This window comes from Phalacrocorax carbo, chromosome 1 (genome assembly GCF_963921805.1).
Source record: "Phalacrocorax carbo chromosome 1, bPhaCar2.1, whole genome shotgun sequence".
Lineage (NCBI taxonomy): Eukaryota > Metazoa > Chordata > Aves > Suliformes > Phalacrocoracidae > Phalacrocorax > Phalacrocorax carbo.
This window is the reverse complement of record NC_087513.1, coordinates 150,972,668-150,996,707: the sequence shown is the minus strand read 5'-3', so window position 1 is coordinate 150,996,707 and position 24,040 is coordinate 150,972,668. Positions and strand designations below refer to the sequence as shown.

Sequence of the window (24,040 nt, the reverse complement as noted above, 5' to 3'; positions counted from 1 at the left end):
AACCCAGCTTCTTCAATAGAGACTACTAAATTTAGAACAGTTTTACTAACTTCTTTTTAATTTTGCCATCACAGCAATTAGAAGCCTAGTAGTCAAGTATCAACTACTATTTAGTTATGAAATGGGGCTTGTTCCTAAGTCACTGTCTCTTTATTTCCTGATGGGATTAGAAACTACAGGAGGACCTGTACGAATTTTTGAATCCTTGCTCCAAGCTTTCAGGCACACAAGGGCCTGACTCTGTAGCCTTCTACTCCACAGAGCTTCACTTTACACTCCCTTCTTATCTCTGTTCCAGTACATATCCATCACCTTGCCATGCTCTGAAGGAGGGAAGCTCTACCTCAGCAGTTCTTTTCTCAGGAAGTGCAGGGCTTTCTTACTGCACAGCTCTGACACAGCCCCTATCACCGACACATACACTAATCAATCCCTCTTCAGGACACTTTCCCTAGGATGCTTCCACAGCCCTCATGACAAGAGAGACACCAAAAAAAAAAAAAAAAGAAACTACCAAAAAAACCCAGCCCAAATTCCCCCAAACCCAAGTCAAGTAAAAGCATAAAGAATAGTGAAAAGGATTCGAATCTTCAGGCATACTCTCCCCTCACCAAAAACTTGCTTGTTCTGAATGCTCAGGGGAGCAGGAAGACCAGCAAATTAAAACCAAGAAGTTCCCTCTAGGTATTGTTTCACTCACATATAGCTATCCAGCTTAGAGCCCTTCCCATTTCAAGGTATCTATTTTTGAGTCTCTTCTGATGTGTGTTTTGGCAATGGATATTTTCAGGATAAGACAGGAAAGGAGAAGAGAAACAAATTACTGTGTAGATCAAGTGGAATGAAAGCAAATAAGGAAGAAAATCCTCAGTTCAAACATGATGAATGGGAACTTCTTCCCCTAGAAAAGGTTCAAAATTTGTTAACTTTGTGTTTTACTATACTCCAGAGACACTTGCAACTTTAATTCTATATCTTCAGATACCTACTGAAATCATTGCTAATAATATTAACAAAGAGGAAGAGACTTCATAAAGCAAATCTTAGTGTAGAAACATTTCTTTAGTTTCCGGCTGTGTTGCAAAACCTCGTGCTTGTTTCTCAACTTTGGCACCAGTACCTCAGTGGATGAAGTGAAAGAGTTGCATGATGAATAATAATGAAACCCCTCAAACCAGAATTCTTTGTGTATGGATTTTTTTTAAACTGCTTTTGTAATTGAAAGTAAGGACTATTAACATGCCACAGACAACTCCACATCCTCTGACTATTTTAAAACGTTTAGAAATACTGGATTCATCCTGCTGCATGAACTGAAGACCAGAGTTCACATCACCATGTGAGCAGGAAGCAAAATCGGTCTGTACAAAGGGGTACACTTGTTTGTTTCTACTACTAAGCGTTTTCTACTACTTGGCTAATAGGTTTTATACTAAGCTTTGCAGCATATGTAAAGGGAGTGGGGTAGAGAAGAGAAGGTTTATTCAAAGCAGATACAGCAAGCCAAAGAAAATCTGAATATACCTCATTCTCCTACTACACACAGAGCTACAAGACGACAGGCAAGTAAGACAGGCTCTCTAAGAGCCAAAGCTGGCAGATGTCATGGTAGCTTCCTTACACAATTTATTAAAAATACCTTCTATTATATTTGAAGCACAGATTTGGCAGAGGACATGCTGCAGGAAGTATATGGCAGAGGGGGCAACATCTAAGTCCAAACATACCACTTATGCCCACTGTCAGAGTGCAGGCTGCAGTCTTCCAGACATCCAACCGAGCCTAAGCAAATTTTTCCTCATGTCGCTTTGCGGAGACACCCAGATGGACAGTGCTGTGTTATAGCCCCAACCACCCCTACTACACAGAGAAAAATAAAGCAGTGTGTATTTTCTCAACCCTATGCTCAGAAGGGAGAGACAGACACATGAGCTATAGTTATCATCCTCACTTGACAGTTGCTGGTTTGGCTCAGTGAGGCTTACAGGGATTATAACAACTTTAAGCAGCAGCCGTTTGGCCCCTAGTCACCTCCCAAAATATTCTGTAAGACGACACACACAAACAACAGAAACCATGTTACAGCTGCATTTACTTTTTTTTTTTTTAAATCACTTAAAGCAGCCTACAACACCAACAATTGTTACTCACATGGGTGGCTTTTCATGTGGATAAACGCTCTCATTCATAAACCCTGTCTTGGGTCTCAAGGCTCACTTCGTTCTCCTCCTTCCATTACGTCTTGCTTCTCTTCCTGGCACCCTTCCCAGCTGTATTAACTTCCCTACACAACCATACAGCCCTTGCCTTCAATAATATTCCTGACCAGACTGAAATTGTACCCATACCCATTTAATCCCTTTCCTTTAAAGGCTAGGGATGTTTCAGAATTGAAGTATATTGATATTAGCAATTCAAGCCACAGTTAGATGTAGTCAAGTGCAGAAGATGGCAGGCCCTGGGACAGACAGCACACTGAGGAGTGAGCTGGGAGCATGCGAGAGAAGCTGCAGAACATGCTACAGCATCCAGCTCAAGGCCTCTTTACCTAAGGCCTCTGGGCTGAGGAAAGCTGTTATTTGAAGGAGGTGAGCTGGCAACATATGAATATGGAAATAGCTAATGGTACTAACTCAGATACAACAGCCAACTTTGGCAATGCTTCAACTAAGGGAAACAACTTTGTGTTTAAAATTTGAGAAGTGGCCTGCATCCAAGATGTTATCGGAACAGGAGAAAAGTTTAGCTATGCAGCCATGAACTCTAAAGACAGGAAAATAAAGGGTTTAAACAAGCCTAGAATTAAAAAGTAACAACATTAAATATGGCAGTAGACTTACTTGGAGAAAATTCTGAGAGCTACTGATTGAATGTTACCTAATACTAAAACAAAGACACAGCAACCTCTTGTTAAAGAGAACACAGCCTGAACTATGAATTTACAGCACATTTCACTATACACTCGCAAGCACACTGCAGACTTGAGTTCTCACTATTACTTTCACTGGAGACTAGCAAAAAAAAAAAAAGACTGGGGGTGGGGAAGTGCCTCTGGCTTCATTTGCTGTTTCATTCAGGCTTTGATCACTATGTTTAGCACGTGAAAAATTCCTCAGTGAAATAGTGGAGAACTAAATAATCACAGACTCAAGACGCTTGGCTCATCTCTCTAAAGCACACACTGTCAGCCATTTGATTCTTAACATACAACAGTTTTTGCCTTTATTCATATCCTTGAAACAAATTTAGAGATGTCACATTCCTTCCATTCTTCACCTATGATTTGAGAAGCTGCCTTGATTTCCTGTTGCAGCTGACACTGCCCTTTAAGTGAATGGAAACATTTGATGCAAACAGCAAAGTCAAAGTCAGTCTTAACGCCAACAAGCCAAGAAAGTTCATCCTTGGGGAAGATCTGTAGATAGGAATAACCCCTGGACAGTAGAGCCTGAAGTTTGAAGCTACTCATGGGGGAAGCTAAGTAGTTTGTTCAGCAAAGGGAATTAATAGGCAAAATTCTCACCAGGCTGTCCGCTTGCAGCTCAGAACTAAAAGAAAACTTGTAGATCTCTGCATTTAAAATATACTAATTCTCACACATTCTTTAGGAGATAAAACACGTAAGTCCCTTCATGTACATCTCTACTAGGCTATACGGAATGGATCAAATTCTGTTCAGTGCCGTTATGGGTGACAGTAATATAAATATTGAACAAACACACACAAAAGAGAAGCATATTAAATCCTGGCTCTAACTGACCTCTCCCTCATATCTTATGACTTGCATGTGACCTTCTTAGAATTTACTAAAAGCTTGTGCCAAGGAGTTTATGAAAACAGTGCTGCTTGAAGAGTTCAAGATTCTCTTCCTGGGAACCTGGAGAGCTTGCTCTGACCAACCCACGCGTTCACTGTGCTTGTCCAAAGATCCCCAGAGAAGCTGGATGACTCTGAACTGCCCCACATAAACACTACTTTTGCCTGCCCATGTTATAACCCTTGACCTATTTCAGTCAGACACTACCAAATTATATTCACAGCAGCCCTCAAAATCTTCCAGCACAAGGCAGCAGTGCCACCATCCAGTTTAACAGAAGCCAACAGAGGCTGGATGGCAGGAATGATTTACGTTCCTGATTGTAATTTATGAGTCCCACCTGACTGCTGAACAGAGGAATTAAGGTTCACCTGACTGCTCTCAGTTTTGAGATGCAAACTTGGGTAAAGGGCATCAGGCTCACAGAGATTCTCTTCAGAGCACTAGTAAGGGCACCAGACTGGGCAACAGGATGCGCTAGTTCAGTTCTTAGAGTTCTGAATTATTCTTGCTTTGTTGATTTAAGAGGTTACTGCTCTCAGCTGTCTTCTCATGCCTCTGCTGCAGCCTAATAAAATAAAAATCTGTTGCAGAAGATTATGACAGAGCTCAGGGAGGCAACTTCTTACACCGTCCCAGTATATAACACAGGAGGTCATGAGTCAGAGTCTGAAGGCTATGCCACAGATATCCCAAGCAAGCCAGAATTGGACATTCATCCAAGTCCCTCTGGGAAAGGGAGATAACTGCTTCCTTTCTCCCATTTGCCAGTTCCATTTAAGCTACACATCCTGACAAGGCCTGCCTGGAAAAATATACGTTTCTGCAGTGCTTAGCAGCAGCTTAATGAAGCACAACTGAGTAAAAATTGAAAAAAAAAAAGCAAGCGCTCCTTGAATTCCCAAGTACAAAAGACAGTGTTTCAGCGTGACTTTAATTATAAGCCTTTTCATGCAGATAAAGTTATTTTATGCAGATATGCTGGAAAAGATAGGCTTCTCCAGGGCAAATCTGCATGTAAAGACATCATTTCAGAGGCAGTAGTGCTAGGGCTGCATATGAAACACCTTTCAGTTCAGACACTCACACAAAGCATCTTATTTTTCAGACTACATGAAAAATAATTTTTTGAGCTTACTGGAAGATGGGGGAGTTACCAGTGAGAGTAAAAACACAGGCAATTCTTAAAACTTACTTTATAGTAAGCCAGCCCTGTGTCAGCCATGAAGTGATAGGAATTAGACAATAGGCATGAACAACACAGCAGAGCCAGTGTTCTCCTGCTCAGACTATAGTCAAAGGCTGTGTCACCCACTTCAATGCCAGCCATGCAGATGTTCAGGCAGGATTTGATTATTTTAGTCATGCGCTGGCCCAGCTTCACAGCTCTGCTCCCACCTATTGCTCCCACATATTGCAGCAGTGATACCTCAGAAAAAGGGACCATCACATGTTTTACTGTTATATTGTCAAGTGCCTGGCAAAGAAGCACCATACATGAAAGCAGGTATTTCTCTGCTGCATACAAATTACATGGGCCTTAGGGCACATAAGCCTCGCCTGCCCAATAATTCACGGTTACTCAATGGGTTGAATCAATTTACAAACAAGCATTAAGGAATGTAACGGCATGACTGGCTCCTCAGTTATGTGCTCATCTCAGTCTTACAAAAAAACAATAGGCAACTGCAGTATGGTCTGAAATAATTTGAAAAACATCTTCCACTGGAAGCTTATGCACTTGTTTTTATGACTGTGTTTACATCTATTAAAGATTAAGTAGCTGTTTCAGTGTGCCTCACTAAAAGCAATTCCAATTCACAGACTGGGAAGACATCCCAGTTTTACCATTCATGTGTTTGGGATTTTTGTCTAATTTTCTTCTGTGCAGCAGAAAAACACAAGGACAGAGAAACACCTAGATGGATAAATGCAAAATTCAGTTGATATCAATGTCTGTAAGTGGATATTCAGGGACTGTGAAGAAGCAAGCTTCTCAGAAATAGTACTTGCAAGCAGAAGCTCACCAGAGGGAGAAGGCAGACTGCCACTCAGGACAGGAAATCACTGGGAGAAGAAACAGTGACCAAGGAGATCATCTTCAGTCAACTCTTAGATCAAAGAACACAGGACTGTAAAGCGATTTTCAGAGGTCATCTGGTCCACCACTATTCCAAAGCAGGAACATCCATATTTTCATTGGGACTGATTATATAGAGCCTATTAAAAGCCTTCAGCAAAAATTTGGAAAAAAAAACCAAGGCAATCCACTCCAGTGCTTCAGAATCTTTAAAAACTAAGATTTTTCTTCACAATGAAACTTAACCTAAACTTCCTTCCTAACTGCAATTTAAATCTATTTTAACTTGGCAATATCCGTACTGGACACACAGAGCAATTCCCTTCCTCTTTTTTTTGTTTGGTTCCCCCCCCCGCCCAATATATTTACATAGTTATATCTACTCTCATCCCTCTTCTCTAGGCCAAACAATTCCAAACTTCTGACTCTTCCTCATCAGTTATGTTTTCCAGACCACTAATCATTGTGTTGTTGTTCTCTGAATTAATCTCAATTAACAAAAAGAACTTAGCTGCACAGGAAACCATAAACCTTCCAGTTCTGCACAGCTTCAGTGTACCTATTCAGCTTTATAATATATAAAGACAGATGGAATTTTTCCCGCTGAAGGAATTACACTTGTTGCTTATCCCTACTACTAAGAGTTTACTTTCTCAATAGAAAAATACTTGGATTAGTTCAAGGAATTTACATCATCTATTCTCGTACATCCCCACTCCTCACCTCTCACTTCCCCATGAAGCACTAATGATGATCCAGAAAAAAAAAAAAAAAAACAAACAACACACAAAAACACCAGCAAACCACTCTGCAACTTTTAGTTGTGAGCAGGAGGGCTACAGTTGGTTGACCCAGGAATGAATTTAAATGAGTTGCAAAGTCACTGTTAGAGAAACAGCTGGTTCAGGAACACCTGACTTATGGACACTGCATGTCAGTTATTGGTAAAAAAAAGAAACATAGAGACCATTCTTTGCTTTTTCACTTGTTTTGTTTTTAAATACACTAAAACCAGGAAAATGTTAGCATCATCATTCAAAAACACTCTAATTACGTTCAGACAATCTAAGTGCCTCAAGAAACAAAAGCCTCCATTATGGACCCCAGTACGGCACATCAGAATATAGGGTGAGGAATAAAGACTTAAAGATGACAAAAAACTATGCAAGAGAACAACGACAGTGATTTAAGGGAACAAATCCCACTTCACCTACTCGGACTCACATTCTTAGATGTGTTAGGTACTTCTGAGGGGGTATAGAGCTATTTCCCCAATGTAAATTATTTGCAGTAACAAGACAAATAGCAAATTCCTAACAGTATTATTCAACTCTCACTCTTTTCCCACTTTTTAAGATAAAAGTTATAAACTTGACTGTTCCTTCCTGCTGCTTCCCCCTCAACTCCAAAGAATCCCCTCACTTGCTGGAATACACATATACACCCAACCTTACTCCCTTTATTTTTTGATGTTCAGGGATTTCTAGGAGAAAGTGTTTTAACTTTTGCTACATGCTTCTCATTCTGTTTCATTATACATTTGGCTTCTACAATCTCATAGGAAGTGTCCGAGATAATCAGACAGGCATCTTATGTTCAAACCTCTCTTTTCAGTTGCAGCCTCATGACGGGGGGGGGGGAAATCTTTAACTCCACCCATTAGGGTAGTTAGACCAATGCAAAGTTCTAAGCATAGACAGACCCAAAATGGAGTTCAGTGCTCCCTCCTAAGCAGAGATTTACAAAGCTTAGGGAAGTTTCAAAACAAGTATTATAGAAAGAAAGGAGCACTGGCTGTACATTCTTAGGAAAATAGTTAATATGGCTTGCCTTGGTGAAGATATTTTCCCATATATACAAATAGGAATCATGAGGTTAATAGTTTGTAGAACTAGTGTTCTTAAAGCTGGAAGAGGATCGTATTCATCCTCCCTCCTCCCCCCAAAGGAGCCCTAAATGAACATAGTAAGCAGAGAATGAGAAGACTTAACAGAACATGTATACATGTATTTGTTACCATAATGACTTCTCCACTATTTTGGTCCTGAAAACCTCCTCCTGGTCCAGGTTTACAGTACAGTAGCAATCCCTCATCTTGTTTGGCCCCGGATATGTAGGAAGATTTTTGGCTTCGCCTAAAGACAAGAAAGAAAAAACCCAGAAGGATTACATATTAAAACATTATCCATACATTAGTCCTTTGTCAACTAATGCCATGTCAGAAACATGGCTAAAGCAAAGTACTACGTTGTATTTTACTTCCCAAATGCTAAGTCTCTATTAAACTTAGCAGCAGTATTCTGTTTCCAAGGCAGCAATTCCTGACAGTCACGGAGTTTAGAGCTCAGCAGTAGCCAGCAACAACTCAAGTTTGTTGCACCCAATTTATTTGCATGTATTTGGGTGCATACTGCTTCCTTACAGATTTGTGTTGTGTTGTGTTCCTGGTATCTTATGGGAGGACTGATCAAAACCTAACATGATAATAAAGCTTTCGGATACAGCCACTGATTTTATCCTGAAGGCATTACCAGACCACAGCAAATGAGGACTGACCCCCAGCTCCACCACTCTCCACAGACATGGAGATGAAAACAGTCACATTAGTTACAGCCAGCAGCCTTACACCACACACTGGACTTCAAAGCACTTTGATGAGGCAATTAGCACTTGTGAAGCTGCCTCAGGTCCTCACACAAAGGCACCATGCAAGTCATGAATATTCTTCAAAATAAACAATTTATTTCAAAACTGCAACAAGAAACGCATATGTATCTGATATTTAACAAAATGAGAGAGAGAAATTCGGGGAGGATTGAGGAACTAGGGGTAATCAGGAGACTACAAAACATGAGAGTATGAAACAAGAGTAAAACCACAGCTTTCCCCTGTATGTATCCATTAATAACCAAAGCTGAGCACTAAATTTCCTTGGCAGACTGATAACATCAAAACTCTCAGACAGGAAACTGGGTAACGCTCCTCACGGCTTTGCTAAAGCACCTTTGCACTACATGGTTGAGTAAATGAATTCTAAAGACAAAACTTAGAACTCTCAAAGAATGACTAAATATAAGTCTACGATGCACGTGCCTTATTCACCTTCACACTTCCAGTACCTAGAGATTACTAGCACATACCATGGGAACTAGATCACTGTCTCCTGGTAAAAATACAAAAAAAAAAACCACCACACCAAAAACAAAAATGCACAGACCAAGGGAACACAGGTTTGTTTGCCAGTAGAGAAGGGAACTCTAAATGACAGTAACAAATATAACTTTTAATCAGATGTCTGCAGCTCCGACTAAGTGCATTTTATGAGACACATGCCCTTCCCAGTTTCCAGCTCCCAAATAGCTTCATGCTATTAACAGAATCATCTTACTTCTTTCAACCCTATCTTCAGCAAAGACATATTTTCTCCCTTCTGCAGATTCGTTCAACAGCACTCTGATGCATGTGCGTGTAAATACTGAAGAACTACAGCATGGAAAGATTAAGCCAACCTACATCCTTGGCTTTAAAGGAGAAGCATAAGGTGACACAGGACTCCATGTCATCCTGACCGTGATCTCTTTCTGGCACACTGTTCGCACACTTCTGCTAACTGACTTATGACGTGCCCTTGGTAACACCACACATCCACACTTCTCTCAAACTCCTGCGTATGGGTGATCGTACATTTGTACATTTTCTAAAGCTAACCATAGAACATATAAAGAGGCATTGAAAAGGGACACGAAAACATTGTTTCAGACAGTAATGCCTCACTTCAGAGTTCTTCTAAATAAGTTTGCTCTTTCGGCTCAGCTGATGCAACCTGATAGCATTCTTCCCACTTCCTTCAGAGTTGTGAGACATTGTATTAAAAAAAGCTGTCTCCACTGTAATTCGAAGGTGTGACTGCAACAACTGTTGGCATGCCCAGTGTGGCTTTAAACTAAGCTGAAGTGTTAGCAATAGTTTAACTGCAGCAGCTCTAGCCAAAAATATATTGAGGATTATTGATGGTTTGCACAGCCAGCACTTAAGTCTATTCTGCCGTGGTAAACCTCTAACTTCTACTCTTCTTAGTTTGAGTTCAGGCAAGTTACAAATCAAATGTACTAGCCACACACAGGCTGAGGTCTCCAAGTTGGTCTCCCCTGCCCACGTCCCGAACATCCAAATTTCTCTTATCTATTCTCACACTGAAGTCACGTGAAGCCAGCCTCTTTTGTGGATGACTGGGTAAAGTTCCCCAGAGAGAGCGAGTGTGCATGTCAACAGGAAGAGTTTCAGTAGCAGAACGATAAGGAAGTCTTCCTCTGGGGCTGGCGCACTATTCTCACGGTTCTTCCAAGAGAACGTGACAGAACTTTTCAAGCTCAAAATTTAAAAAAAGAAAATGCAGTTTCCCTTTTTCTGCACTCTTCCACTTCCTACTTCAACACAAAAATGCACACATGAAACCAAGTCTGGATTTTGTGATCTTGATTTCTAGCTTTCTGAAGTGCACAACATTCACTTAAGTGCCTAAAGTTATTACTTAGTCATGTCAGAGCACTCTAAGAACTGTATTTTGAAAACTCAGTTCTCCTCTTTGTTAGAAGACTTACAGTAGAAAAGCCCACAATACCAAAACCTCAATGCAATGCAAAGGAAGACACTATATAGCGTCGCTAGAAAATGCCAGTGTAGTCTGTACAGCAAATGAAAGCTCACCACCATCACAATATTAGAAAGTGGGGCATAGAGGGAAGATAGATGGATAAGACATTTTACAATAATTTCTTTCTTCAAACTGGAAAAAGGCCCTGAAAAACCACTGAAACTAGAACAAGGGATTATTTGACCAACCCAGTATATTAATCATGTTACTGACTTGAACGGGAGCTTACAAAAAAACTTGGAAATAAAAAAAAATACGGTTTCTTCCCAATGCTGGCAGCAGCCAATGGTTGTTTAGATTCCTCTAGCACTGAGCAGTTAGGAAAGGAAAATTTGTCAAGCTTTCAAGCATAGCTAAAGACTCAGCTCTCTAGCCAGGCATTTTATGTCAACAAATCCACTCTATTAGAGCTTCAGTTGCTCTTTAGATTTTTCCAAGACAAAAACGTTCCCTCTGTGGCACTGTTTTGCCATCTACAATGAAGCTGAACATTTGCTCAGTATTTTTTCAGTTCTGCTACTCCTGAAATTAAAAAAGAAAGATCAGAATACTTGATACAGTCATGCACCATTTCCATATTCTCAACCACCAGAGCTGATGAGATCATTTGATTTGGGCAAGAATTTCATTGTTTAACCTATCTATATAGAAGAGGCATCTTCATCAATTTTATTTTCCAAGAGGCAGCTCAACTTTCCCCCCCCACCTCTTCATATTTGTGAAGTACCTCTATGCTAGAGAATTTGGAGAGGGTTTGCAGACAAAAGGTCAATACACTCATCTTTAAAACCTTCAGTTTTCCACTTCCGCTAAGAAGAAACAGAATGTTTTTTAAAATGTCTAAGACCTGGACAATTTAGAATACACAAGCACTTCGATTTGGAGCATAAGGCTTCCATTTGGAGCCATAGTGGCAGAATAATCAGTTCAAGTTTGCAATAGCTTTTCTCTCTATCCCTGCACTTCTAATACACATAGTCCTAATTTAACTGTGGGATGCACTCAACTCAGCACTAAGTACTTTAACCTAGTAAAGCTGATTTTAGCTATGGAAAAGTTATCATTAGGTATTTTGGATGAGTCTTTACAAATAGACTATACAATTCTGAATACCTCACTTACTTGCTATCTTCTCCCCACAAATACTGGGTTACTACAGTTTAAAAATGGACTACCGTGGCAGCACAGATTGCTTAGCTTGACCTAGGTGGAAGGAATGCAACAGGCTGGAAAATGAGGGAGGAAAAACTCAAAATCATATTCATCTTCCTTGTTCCTTCCCATGTTACACACTCCTGCCCTGCTAAGACACCGGCAATAAAAGGGAACTTAAAAAAAGGGCTCTCCTGCACATAAGGCAGCTGAGACATAAGCGTAAGAACACTGCTTGGGAACATAACTGGTAAAAACAAGAAAAACTTTGAAGATGTTTCTAGGAATAAACAAATACACATGCACATTTTTGGAAGCATCTGGTATTTTTAATTGAATTTAGATACTTGGCTTTGTGTCATCTTTGCTTTTGACATATTTTCCCCAGGTGCAATTTTGTGAAAAGCAGAGAATGCACAACAGCCAGGCATTTTTTCTACCTTTTGGAACAAAATTTGCCGCTCCTGTACTTCTAAGTATTGGGTCACCAGCACACATCTGCCAATCTGAGCTCATTAAGAAAGACTTTGTAAAGTGTCAACAAATTTAGCTTGCTGTCTTCTAGTAGCGATTTATTTGATTTTATCAAGACAGCGCGGGAGAATTGTTTCCCAAACTATTGCAGAAGAAAAACAAGTAAACAAAAACCTACCTCCAAAAAATAAACCAAATAAAAGCAGCTGAGCTCTCAATGCCACAGCATTTGACTTCAGGGAGCACGCGGAAAGACTTTAGTAAGGAAACAAAATAGCTAGAATCTGGAAAGGGCAACATATCCAAACCACCAACAATCCACTTTGTTTCTGCCATATTCAGAAAAACACTCTTCAAAGAAGCTTACAGGCAAGCATGTCAAGAACAAAAACAGAGCAGCGATGTGTGCCAAGAATGGAAAGCTCCTATTCTCCCCTAAGCTCTCTATACCAATACAGATTCTGGAATCTGAAAAAATTATCTCAAGCACTCCAAGTTTTATTTCTTCTGGAAAAGCATTATTCTTCCAATATCCATAGATCAAGCAAAAACAGAAAAAGGAAAGTGTGTGTACACAGAGCTCTGATTCTCTATCACAACTTACACTTTAAAAGTTTCTTATGCACAAAAACCAGCATATATATGTAGCATATCAACATGTCAGCAAGATTATGATCAACACTTAAAGAAATTTTAATTAAAACAGAAATATATTGTCACTCCATATCAATTAAAAGATGCAGAAATACCTAGAAGCACATTAACTTTTGTGCCTATACATGAATTTAAATTTTTTTGCAAGGTGTGCTTTTTGGGCGTGGGATAGGGATAAGAGAGTGGTATGACTACGATATCTCAAGAGGGATATACTGAAAAAATAATCCCCTTTAATATTCTAGTGGCCATAGTTAGAAAACTTCTATTCATATCAGAAACAAATTTTGTTACTAAACAGCCAATGTGATAATTATGTGAAATTAACATAATATTTGAAAGCAGAATATACAGTTACATCTGTATATAATTCCTATTTGTAGATATACTGTGTGCACCTCTCAGAATGAAAAGCTTCAATTCATTTTTGCCTTTCCAAGTAGGAAAAAGCAAGAATAATAAAAAAAGCAAAGTTCCAAGAAGTGGTGTGCCCAGTGTGTGACTATGAAGTTATGTAAGTAGCTTAGTATTCTTGTGTACTTTTGTAGTAACCTAAAAACAATAAACACTTTTTAGACAATATATGCTGAGTGTCAAAAATGTTCTCTCCCCTCTGCCTACGTATATAGGTCACACAGCCTTAAAATAAGAAAAATGTGAAATTCATAAATATCTAATCAAGAAAACTGATGTATTAAAAAAAATATTCCTTTTAAAACAGATGTGGCTAGAAACACTATTTGTCCAACTATGTCTCTTTGCTTTAGCCATAGGTATTTATGCGTGCATACATACACAAACACACTTTGCTCTCATGCAGAGACAGATTGCATTAGATTTCTAAACCAGGTCAAAAATAGCCATCTGTGAACAGATTTTGATGATCTGGAAAATGAGATTTTTAGATGACCTGTTCTTAATCTAAGCCCTTGCCTGCCAGCCTCTTTCCACGTGAAATGATCCTCACATTAGAAGACTCAGGGAAAGCACTTCCTCAACAAAACAATACTCACAACCTGAGCCTTAGCAACAGCCCCAGAGCTTGATACCACAGCTAGGGCTGTTTCAGCAAGCAACCAGCAAGGAAACAAAGCGCACCAGACTAATTACAACTTCTCAGCCAAGAGCATCTTGTGGAAACCCTCGCGGCTTAGGGGCAATAAGCAGCATCAATCCCAAGCCCTTTGGCACTAAACTGAAGACCACCACCAGCTGATATCTCTGTGCCAGAAACTATTTATACCTACTTAGACCTAGTACTTATAGTGAACTTCTACTGCCTTCACAGTGTAGTGATAGGAATATCTGGCATCCACTAAAATCCCTTCTGCACAACCCTCTTCACCAGTACACACTGTGCCATGCTACTGCCCTACCACCCTTTCCCCTCACATGATTAAACTTATTCCATGCCAGTTAGGGGCCTTCATACAGATATTCCTCTGCTCCGAAACCTGTTCTGAGACAGCAAATGACAAGCCTTTCTATCAGCTGTAACAGCAGCTAAGCATAATTAGCTATAGCCGCCATGGTGGACAGACTCAAACCTATCACTCAGAATGGCTAGTAGCCAAACTCCCTCTTTCCTATAGGCATGTGAACAGACATCCCAGTTCTCCTTTTGCCACCCTGAAGGCCCAATAAACCATCCTAATATCTTGCCTTTACTGTTCTGGACATCACCGAAGTGGCTGAGGATATTTTCATTGGAGAGCAATGAGAAGCTGCAGGCTGACAGCCTTACTTTTCTTGTAAGAGGCAACAAACACTGAGGAGGCTCAAAAGATCTTGTCATGATCTCAAGTACTTAAGTGCTTACAGCACAAGGGCCATTAATCAAATCCCAGGGCTGAGAGGAAAGAGGTCTACACAGCAAGTTCCAGGAGAGCTGCTTGCAAAATTAAGATTTTAGTTTGTACAAGAGGAGAAGCATAATTCTCCTCAACTCATTAATGTAACCAGTTGCATGCTACTTGCCAATATCGTGGTCTAACAGCAGGAATCGGGTTTCTCTAAAGATTCCCTTGGGACGGTAACTTAATCCCACAAAATAAAATAAAAAAAAATGTACAGCCCAGCTGCTTTTTAACAAGACTGAAGCTATTTTGTGTAAAAGGACACTTTGAAGAGTTCATTTTAAAGTAGGATACTGCCAGGAAAAAGGTATTCAAGGAGTTTTCATTTGAACTCAGTTTTCCTATGGCACTCTGGGGTTAGCATTCCAAATACCTTTGATGGGACTTTCTTGTATTTCTGCAGAAAAACTAATGGAATTAGCCAAACTCTTTATTGGTGTTGATACAATGTTAGACTCTGCTCCCCACCTACAATTTTTCAATCCAGCTTACATTTTGAGAGTGATACTTCGCACCAAGACACATCTTGTGCAACTTCCCAGCTGCATTAGACAGAGGCTCTTGAGGTTTTTTCCTACCAGCTTCAGTAACATAGGGACCACCTATAGGTTGTTCTGTGCCTCAAAACTGCGAGCTTCATTTAGATTGGTGGCTTTTCTCTGCAGTTTATTTGTTGTTGCTTGAGGTGGGGTTCTGTGGGGGCTTGGTTTAGTTTGGTTTTTGGTTGTGTGTTTGTTGTAGTTGTTTTTTAAAAAAGAAAATCACCTTCCTAAAGTTATAAAAGACCTTCTCTCAGCAAAGTTTAAGCCACTGAACATCTGTTGTTCAAGGCCTTGAGGGAGAGGATTCAGGCTGCGGGAGGGACAGAGAGACTGAGAGGAAGTAACTTTAAACAGGCTATTCCATCATGGAGCTGTGCTGGGCAAACAGCAAGCAATTTCAGCTATTTTTAGAAGAACAGCATGAGACAGGAAATACAAGCAAATGATTTACAACATCAAACAAGACATGACCAAAATCCAACAACGATTCAACTGCTCCCTTTCGAGAATGTTTGTACTTTAGGATAATTTAAGATAGCTGCTTTACAGTAAGGAGCCTAGTCACTGCTAACAAACAAAAGTAATGTTCTCAAAAACATCAGCATAAGCAAAAAGAAGTTTCTGTGAAAATAAGTATTTTTACCTGCCTTCATTTATATTATTCACACACAAAACCAAAAAGCCAGGTGACAAAAAAAAAAACCACCAAAGAATTTTTATCTATGTATGTCCCTTTTACTTTTTTGTAGTGTAGATCAAAAACTATAGATGTATAAAAAAACCCAAAGCCACAAGCAATGAAAAAGGAATAATGTCCTCTCCCTTTTAGGACATTAATCACTTCTATCACAACAAGCAACACTAAGAACTTTTACAGTAACATGAAAAATACAAATCTGCCAATGGTTATGTTTTGCTTAGTTTAAAAACTAGTAACAAAAGGAGCGATTGCTGACAAGTCAAAGCTTTACTGGCAGTGTTAAGAAACCGTAACTGCTTCCTCTAATGATTCTGTTGTCCACAAGTGCTCTTGTTTTAGAATTAGTTATTTAGAAATGTCTTCACTAACCAGAGTTTCATAGGATCAAGTTTAGATCGAGTTCAGTTTGGCCCTTTGGCCCCACAGTGTTCAAAACCAAAATAAAACCTAGCTATTAAGAAACAGGGTGACTCAGAGCAGAGCAGTTCAAGGCAATCTTGAAAACAGCCTAAGATTTAGGAATTAACTGCACAAAGAGTGTCTTCCTCCATACTCAGAACACTCTTCCTATTACAAAATTAATCTTCTCCAGGTTTCGAAATATCCCCAACTTGCTTTGCTTTAGCCTTTCCTCAAAACCAGTGAAAATAGGTACTTTCCTACAGATCAAATATTTTTCCATGTAAAGATCAAAAGTCAAAAACATCCTCCTCCAAACTTGCAGTAATTAGCAGCTTCCCTTAAACCCAGTAACAGGCCAGACTACAACTACTTCAAACTTGGCATGGTCTCGATACTTTATTAGTCCACATATTCCTCGTGTTTCTTCACACACAAAGAACATCACATGTACTAAGGAACAATGTAATAGGAAATCCTTTATTTTAAAAGTGTGTTCATAACCAGCTCTCAGACTATGTGCTTATAGATGGTTTTTGAATGAAAACATTAATTTAAGGAAACTCAATAGCTTTCTAGTCGTAGCCTTAGGTGATTGACAAATGCTATGTAGCAAACATGCCTCTGTACTGCACAGAATGCTCAGATTAGGACATTATGACACCATTCACATTTGTTTTGCTTTAGTTACTGGATCTTCATTTACACAGCACTTTTTCCCGTGAAACAAAAATAAATTCCACTTGTTCATTCCTAAGGTCAGTGTCTTATATGATCTATAGGTGACTTTGCCGTGCTGGTGGACTTTAAAAACATTATTTCAAAGAAAGATTTATTTCGCTGATAAATAGCTTGTATTGCGCAGATGCATGCTGACAACACAAGATTTTAGGCAGATGCTACTGATTTCTTGTTGCTAGCTTGCCATCCCATTAATTGAACAAAACCAATAGCATCTCTCCTTATGACATTTTAAGATGCTTAGAAGTATTTGGGCCTGACTAACAAAGCAATCACTTGCCAGTCTGCAGTGCTGTGCAATTAAACTCTAAAGACTGCAAATGAGCAAGGATACACTGCAACTGATCTACAGACCTATTGATCTCTCTGTGGAGAGGAAGAGGACAACACGCCTCTACTCTGAAGCCCAGACTGCCTTAACTACTGCCACCATGCAGTTTGCCACAAGAATGTCTAGAAGCATCTAAGTTACAGAACATCCACACATTGACAGAACTGGACTGTCGCCATCCAAGATCCTAAACATTCAATTTACCATGTCAACAGGCTTACTAAAGGATTATTTTAAAAAAAAAAAAACAAAAAAAAAAACAACCACATCAGCAAAGGATTCCTGACTTGCTGCTAAAAGAAAATTTTCAGTTAGAAAAGACAGTTGAAGATAAACTGACTTATATCTAAGGAGGAAAGGACAATGTCAGCTACCCCTGTCTCCTGCGTTTGCTCTTTGCAGACTACTTCTGAATGCTCTGACATGCTGAGCTGTCACCTCCACTTGGTCACTGTGCAATCCCCCCACCACAGTTCCACTAGGTCTAACTGGGCTCAGCAAAAAGACATGCCACAAGCCCTTCGGCCTGTCTGCATGAAAATAAAGTATATTGACATAAATTTAGGCAACAACTTATCTCCAAAGTGCAAGCATTTCTGTGTAATTCTATCTGCTCGGTTTCTTAATCTTCTCTTCTTTCCAAAAGGACAGAAGTGGTTTTCCCACTCAAATATTAAGTATACTTCAAGAAAATATGGCTATAATTGGGTATGACTTCATTAAAGTATCTTTCCTTCATAAATCAGACACAGCTAAAAGCTCTCACTCAAAACAAACTATGCCATCCCACCTTATAAGAACAATACATACAACATTCAGCTAATCTAGTATTTTCAGATTCCAATTTGGCATTATTATTATTATTATATAGGTGCTATTTATTTGAACAATCAGTGTTCTCCATGGGTTTGTGTAAGGAATATTCCTTCTCCCTCTCCGGTTAGTGCTTGTTCAATATTACCTATCTTTAAAGTGGTCCTTTAGCAGAGTCAATAGCAGTCAGGCTGTTCCACTAGCAAGCTGAGCTATATTGCACAAGCTATATTTCCATCCTCCTAAGGCACCTTTGCTGAGTCAAAAGGCAACCAAGAGATTTCTTCACAAGGAGAAAGAGGAGATGATGATATTAGAGGAACACACTGATGGCCAGAAACAGTGTTCAGCAAGAGAAGTTTTGAGAACATCCTAAAATATTTTCAGACTGGTTGACAGCAGAATAACAAAGGAACAGTTATAGCTAGTATATGTGACAGGGAAAGTGAGGAAGCATTGAAGAAGTGAAGAAACAATTTTTACTCTTAATAGGCCACTTTATCTTGCAGTGAGGGGAAAAAATACAAATTAAAAATGTTAAAATTGTTTCTTTCAGTTTCATACAAATTGAAAAGTATTATTTAGCTCCTTTGCTTATGGGTTACAGTGTAATAGTAATGTTCCCCTTTCCCAGTAATGTCCATTCTTCACAGTGCTAAAGTCCATGCAAATCTAAAATAAGTGCATATGAATAGACTTAAGCTTAAGTCTTTGAAAGTTTCCGAGCTGCAAGCTGATAGTATACCAGATTATTTTTAAATACAAGCTGTAAGGTTCTACTCACAAATCTAGGGCAGTAAATGGGACTGACTGACCAGTGGTGAGCAGAAGAAAATGTTAAAGAACAAGCAAGAAATCCCCCATCCAAGTTCCCAGTCTCCTGCACAGTGGCAGCTGGGGGAAGAATCTTTCAAGTAAATGACGTTCACATGCACAAAGGAATACCTAAGCATCCACTTGCTCTTGCTTGCCCTGAAGTCACAGGATCAGGTCCCCATCTCACAGAATACAAGCCGATTCACCTCAGCTAAAGCTTTAACCCAACATATTAATCTCTGCACCAAAGAAGTAACTGCCAAGGTATGGGGTCATGTTGTCTTCCAGAGGAAGCCAATACTAGGAGCAAATAAGCTTCAAAGAAACACAGGTCTGGTCTATTTCAGTGGTTATTCTTACAGAAATGGGAGCAAGATTCAAAAATAAATTTTGTTTGTAGGTAGTCACCCAGAGGCCAAACATCTTTCAAAACTGCCAATGATTTTTTGGAAGCTGGGCATTCCCTACGAGCTGCTCATCCACACCCAAAAAGTTCATCCAAAGTTTAATTTTTGATATGTCTGTTTAGACACTATATGTATCTGTCTCACACAGAATGAAAGGAAAACTAACAATCTGAACTACTACTTGTAGCAGTTGTGAGTGCCCGATATCTGTAAGAATCAGCTGAAAACTGTAGGCAGAACAAGACCACCACAAAAGCCTCATAAAAAACCCCGCTGTTTGAACTTTCTACATATAATCTCGTTTTCTACACCACTGGTCTGCACCTTCACCTACTTCATGAGCATTTTCCTATCAAAACACTTAACTTACAAGATGGAAAATAATGCTGTTCAAACGAGCCAAAATCAAAGTTTAACGTGGAACATTAATTCACCTTTCCCTCTACTCAGGCTTTCATCTACAAACTATGACAGTTTTTATAACCATTTATATTTCAGCAGCTTCCAATACTCCTCCCTGTCATAACCCTGATTCTCTCTGAAGTCACAAACCATATATTGCTGCCAGAAATATTCATACGATGCAACATTCTGCACAATTTCGGTGCCTGCATTAGCATCCACCGTTCACACAGATTCTTGTGTAAGAGAATCATAGAATCAGAATTGTTAAGGTTGGAAAAGACCCTTAAAATCATCAAGTCCAACCACTAACCTATTGCTGCCAAGTCCACCACTAAACCATATCCTCAAGCACCACAACTACCCTTCTTTTAAATACCTCCAGGGATAGAGACTCAACCACTTCCCTGGGCAGCCTGTTCCAATGCCTGACAACCCTTTTGGTGAAGAAGTTTTTGCTAAAGTCCGACCTAAACTTCCCCTGGCGCAGCTTGAGGCCATTTCCTCTCATCCTGTCGCTTGTCACTAGGGAGAAGAGACCGACCCCCACCTCGCTACAACCTCCTTTCAGGTAGTTGTAAAGAGCAACAAGGTCTCCCCCTCAGCTTCCTCTTCTCCAGACTAAACAACCCCAGTTGCCTCAGCCGCTCCTCATAAGGCTTGTTCAGGGCACGAACATAACTGCTTTTCTGAATCATAAATTTGAAAGATTTCCTCTCACTGTCCATTGACTTGACAGGGAGCCTGGCCAGCTAACATCAATGCCCAAGTTAAGCGTTTACAACCACACAGTACAAAGTTTCCCCTCTCTCTTCCTACTTCTGATCTAGCCACCTCACATTTTCCGCATGGCTAATCTTTCAGGTGGCCGTCTCCCACAACAAACTATCACCCCTAAAATCTTCTAGTACCAAGATAAAGAACTTCAAGTGCATTTGTAAAAACATATCGCACAATAGGGACTGGAAACTCTGCAGCTGTCCTAATGTTGTTTGAAACCTCCATCAGATCTTGGCTCCAGCAAACATTTCCAGGTACAGATAATTCTGCAGGAAGAGTTTCTGCCCCAAATACTTCAAGTTTGGTTCAAGTACCACAATAAGAGGCTATCCATGTTAATAATTTTTGTTATTACCACTGTTTTTTTTAAATTTATATTTCACAAAGTTCAAGCCACTACCACAATTGCGATGTAGTTTCTGTTCTTAACAGCGTAATGAAGGAAGACCAAGTTTAAGCCAGATGTACTTCAGCACACTGAACTAGTTAAAATTCACCTGCCTCCCAGCCAATTCCTTGCTAGTATCAAAAGCCCTCAATTTAATATGCTAACTTCAGTGGGACTCCAATAACATATCAGTTACCATGACTATAAAACATATTTCAATTTAATGATGCACACTGTTCGCTCATGTTGAGCTTCCTGTCCACTAAGATCCCAGGTCCCTTTCCAGAGAGCTGCTCCCCAGCCAGGTGGATCCCAGTCTGTGCTGCACTCCCAGATTACGTTTTCCCAGGTGCATGACCTTGCACTTGTCCTTGTTGAACTTCATAAGGTTCTTGCTGGCCCACTCTTCCAGCCTATCCAGATCTTCCTGAAGAGCAGCTCTCCCTTCTGGAGTGTCTACTTCCCCACTCAGTTTGGTGTCATCTGCAAACTTCATCAGGCTACACTTGATCCCATTATCTAGATCATTAATAAAGAGCGAACAGGGTGCTGCTGCGGCCAAGAAGGCCAACAGGGTGCTGGGTTGCATCAAAAAGGGCATCACCAGCAGAGAGAAAGAAGTCATTACCCCACTCTACTCAGCACTTGCCAGGCCACACCTGGAGTACTGTGTACAGTTCTGGTCCCCGCTACACAAAAAGGATGTGGACAGGCTGGAAGGGGTCCAGAGAAGGGCCGCCAAGATGATCAAAGGACGGGGAAGCCTGCCATACGAGGATAGGCTGGGAGAGCTGGGCTTGTTCAGCCTTGAGAAAAGGAGGCTCAGAGGGGATCTCATCCCCATGCACCAGTACTTAACGGGCAGCTACAAAGAAGATGGAGACTTTCTTTTTACAAGGAGTCCCATGGAGAGGACAAGGGGGAATGGACACAAGTTGCTCTTGGGGAGATTCCGATTGGACACGAGAGGAAATTTTTTCTGTGATGCTGCAGAACTCAAACAACAAGCGGGAGGTGGGGAGGAAAAGTACGTAACTGGTAAGCAAGGCATCAACCTGCAGTACAATTTATTTTTTAAAGAAGATTTCAAGCAGTGACTAATCTGATCGCCCTGAGAGGGGGAACATCACATGAATCTTGGCCTGAGGAACAAACCTAACCAAGAAAAAATGACTCATTGTGCAGACAATGTGATGAGAACCAAATGCTAGATTATCCAACTTCAGTAACTACAGGAAGAGGAAAAAGAAAACATTTACTACTTTACTCCTCGGCACTGAGTATAGATAACACAGGCACAATAGTGCAGAAAAACGAGCAAGCAGAGGCTGAGCATAGTCATTTATTTACAAGTAGTGATCAAAACCATGCAGTTCAGAAGTTAGTGTAGCTGTGCGCACCTAAAACATGTCACTGGTATAAGCAGCTGAAATTCTGAAGAAACATCAAAGCTAAAAACACAATACTCCTCTGTAATTTCTACAAATGTGCATATGACTAAAATCCTTGTTTATGGGGAAACATAAACTCTCCATGAAATGTCTGCAATCCAGCTGTTGGCTTTTTATGCAAAGTATTAGAAATGGAAAGTGACCTACTTTCCTTTTCTAAACTATGCAAAGTGTGTTAATATAATGAAACTCAATCGATATTAGTTTTCTTTTATTCTTCTAGTTTCAGTTTACAAGTTAGTCATATCAGCTTCAGAAGAGGGGATGAGCAAGACATACTGTCTGTAAAGCATTCTGGAAATGTTAAGTATTTTGCATACTTACTACTAGTGACAAAGCAGAATTCATTTACCTATGCAGAAGTGAGGGAATTGAAAAACACAAACAAGACGGAACCCTGGTAACTGCACTGAAATACATTCACAAAGTTTTATTCTTATAAGCCTGTTCAGTTCCACAAATCTAACACAGCACAAACCTGCTCTGACTTCCTCAGCAGCAGAGGTCCAGCTGTAGCAAGCGCTGTACAAACGCATAAGACTTCTCTTTCTTGAAATGCATAAGCCTACACAAACATTCATACGTGATAAGGGAGGATTAAGCTTTTAAAAGGGAAGGGCAGCTGAAGGATATTTGACAGGATGGAGGTATAATGGCACAGCACTCCCTAAGAAATGAAGTATAGAATATAGAAGTGTACACAGAAGTGTGATGTTAATCTTATATTAAGAAGTGTTATACTAAAAACTTTTCCAAATCAATCCAGTATTAAGGCTGACAGTTAGTGACAATGGTTGGCTTTAATGACACACAGGCAGAGCAAACATGCCACAGAGCTTATTCCTCAGCCCAATGACCAGTAAAGGCAACACATCCAAGTAAGTTTAAACTTACAGCTTTGAATCCACAGTTACGTGCTGTAACTGCTCAGTCACCAAAAGCCAAAAATACACAAAATCTCGGTCAACCCTGTCCTCAGCAGTTTACAGAACACATCAAGCAGACAAACAGTGATAACTTACACCCCCCCCACAACTTATAGTTCATTTTTCAGAGCTCAACAGAAGTTACATAATACACATCATGCTTTTCTTACAGATCCAGCATGTACTAGTTTTCTCACAAATTTTAAAGTAAGTGAAGCTATGGTATCCCATATAGCCAGTGCCAATAAGCATCTATAGGTCAAGCTATACCTATGTAACACCCACTTGTCTTCAAATAGTCTCCTGAAACCCTTATGCAAATTCATAGCTTACAAAAACAACAACCGACTGGAGTCAGGGAAGGCTACTGATAATCATGTGTAAAATAAAGTTGATTTCTGGATTATATCACACGCTTTCACTGACTGTAAAAAATTTTCTCACTGACATTTACAATAAGCAGCTACAAAACCTAAAGCATGTAAATGGATGTGCCTATCCAAAGTCTACTTGCTGGATAAAAAGATGCCCATTTTTACCTTTTAGGGTAGACCACAAGTTACATACAGTAGATGCACACAAATCCACATGCATGCTGAAGTCATTATTTTTAATGCTGGGAGATGGGGATAAATGCACCAGACATCTGGCTACCAA

The 24,040-nt window shown here is 39.9% G+C and overlaps 1 protein-coding gene across 1 annotated transcript in view; it reads right to left on the bottom strand.

The window, feature by feature from the left end:
• Positions 1-24,040, bottom strand: part of RASA3 (RAS p21 protein activator 3) — a 134,653-nt gene that overhangs the window by 85,560 nt on the left and 25,053 nt on the right. The window contains exon 2 of the mRNA XM_064439915.1: positions 7,915-8,032. Within this exon, the coding sequence (XP_064295985.1) occupies positions 7,915-8,032 (118 nt within the window). The remainder of the gene's footprint in view (positions 1-7,914; positions 8,033-24,040) is intronic.